The sequence below is a fragment of the Panicum hallii genome, chromosome 9 (genome assembly GCF_002211085.1).
Source record: "Panicum hallii strain FIL2 chromosome 9, PHallii_v3.1, whole genome shotgun sequence".
NCBI lineage: Eukaryota > Viridiplantae > Streptophyta > Magnoliopsida > Poales > Poaceae > Panicum > Panicum hallii.
In genome coordinates, this window is record NC_038050.1 from 15,406,998 (window position 1) to 15,408,406 (window position 1,409).

The 1,409-nt window shown below is 51.8% G+C and overlaps 1 protein-coding gene across 1 annotated transcript; it reads left to right on the forward strand.

The window, feature by feature from the left end:
* The first annotated feature begins 374 nt into the window (after nucleotides 1-374).
* LOC112877297 (putative glycine-rich cell wall structural protein 1) lies at nucleotides 375-1,409 on the forward strand. Its single transcript, XM_025941547.1, has one exon. The coding sequence runs from the start codon at nucleotides 390-392 to the stop codon at nucleotides 1,209-1,211; it is 822 nt and encodes a 273-aa protein (XP_025797332.1). The 5' UTR covers nucleotides 375-389; the 3' UTR covers nucleotides 1,212-1,409.

Genomic DNA, 1,409 nt, shown 5'->3' on the forward strand with positions numbered 1-1,409 from the left:
CCCCACTTCCGAGTTGCAACGTAACTAGTGGCAGCAACTCTCTCTCACACACTTGCTGCCGCCTATTCCATGCATGCATGGTCAAAGCGTACGTGACATTCATACTTGCCACGTTATCAACTCAATTCACACGTAATACAGTCAACCCAAGTGAGAAAAATAAGTGCTGGATATATGATCTTCACAAAATTCACGCTGTACCTACCTGTTGTTTTATTCCAAGCACACAAAATCACCAATTGTCTATACTCTAACAACTGGTGAGCAAGTGATGACGCCTTGGGCTATAGGCTATAGCTGGGACAGGCTTCCAGCTCTATAAATAGCCAAGCAACCTTCACTTCCTGCTCATCTCGTCCTTCAAGTTCACAAAGCTTGGTAGCTCACAAATGGCTAGAACCAAGTTCGTGGCACTTAGCTTCATTGTCCTCCTTAGCATTGGATTATCTAATGCTGCAAGGGCTTCTCGATATGTGAGTGCTGGGGGTGGTGGTGGAGGAGGAGGAGGAGGAGGTGGGTCAGGGGATGGTTCCGGCTCGGGATCCGGCTATGGCTCTGGCTCTGGGTATGGCCAGGCAAGTGGGTCTTCTGGTGGTGCATATGCTAGTGGAGGCGGTGGGGGTGGAGGGGGTGGAGGGGGGCAGAATGGAGGATCCGGTTACGGTTCAGGCTCTGGTTCTGGGTATGGCCAGGCAGGTGGGTATGGATCTAACGGTGGAGCTTATGCTCAAGGAGGCGGACAAGGTGGAGGTGGTGGGGGTGGACAAAATGGTGGGTCTGGTTATGGCTCTGGTTCCGGTTCTGGGTACGGTCAGGCCGGTGGGTATGGACCCTACAATGGAGGGTATGCCCAGGGTGGTGGCCAAGGTGGAGGTGGTGGCGGTGGACAAAATGGTGGGTCTGGAAGTGGATCTGGTTCGGGTTCTGGCTACGGTCAAGCTGGCGGATATGGTCCGTATGGTGGTGGTTATGCTCAGGCAGGTGGGCAAGGTGGTGGTAGCGGTGGTGGCGGTGGACAATATGGTGGTTCTGGACAAGGTTCGGGTTCCGGTTATGGTCAAGCTGGTGGGTATGGACCTTATGGTGGTGGATATGCTCAGGCTGGTGGTCAAGGCGGTGGCGGTGGGCAAAGTGGTCCAGGCGGAAGTGGATATGGAAACGGCTCAGGAAGTGGTTCTGGGTCAGCCCGAAGTGGTGGCGGGTATCCATAAAAGTTGAATATACGTGAGTACGATTCTGATGATGCCACCGTATACTTGCTAGTAACATGGTTCGTGTATGTGCACACATGTTTGTGTACTTGTATAAGTAATAACTGGCCATTCATGGCTTCTGTAATAAGACTGTGGTGTTATGTTGTACTACTGTGCCAATTTATGTTGTGCAAGTGTTAATCAGTTTGTTTGTTC

Bases quoted from the DNA above. Each gene is read 5' to 3' on its own strand.
- LOC112877297 (XM_025941547.1), top strand. From the start codon at position 390: ATGGCTAGAACCAAGTTCGTGGCACTTAGCTTCATTGTCCTCCTTAGC.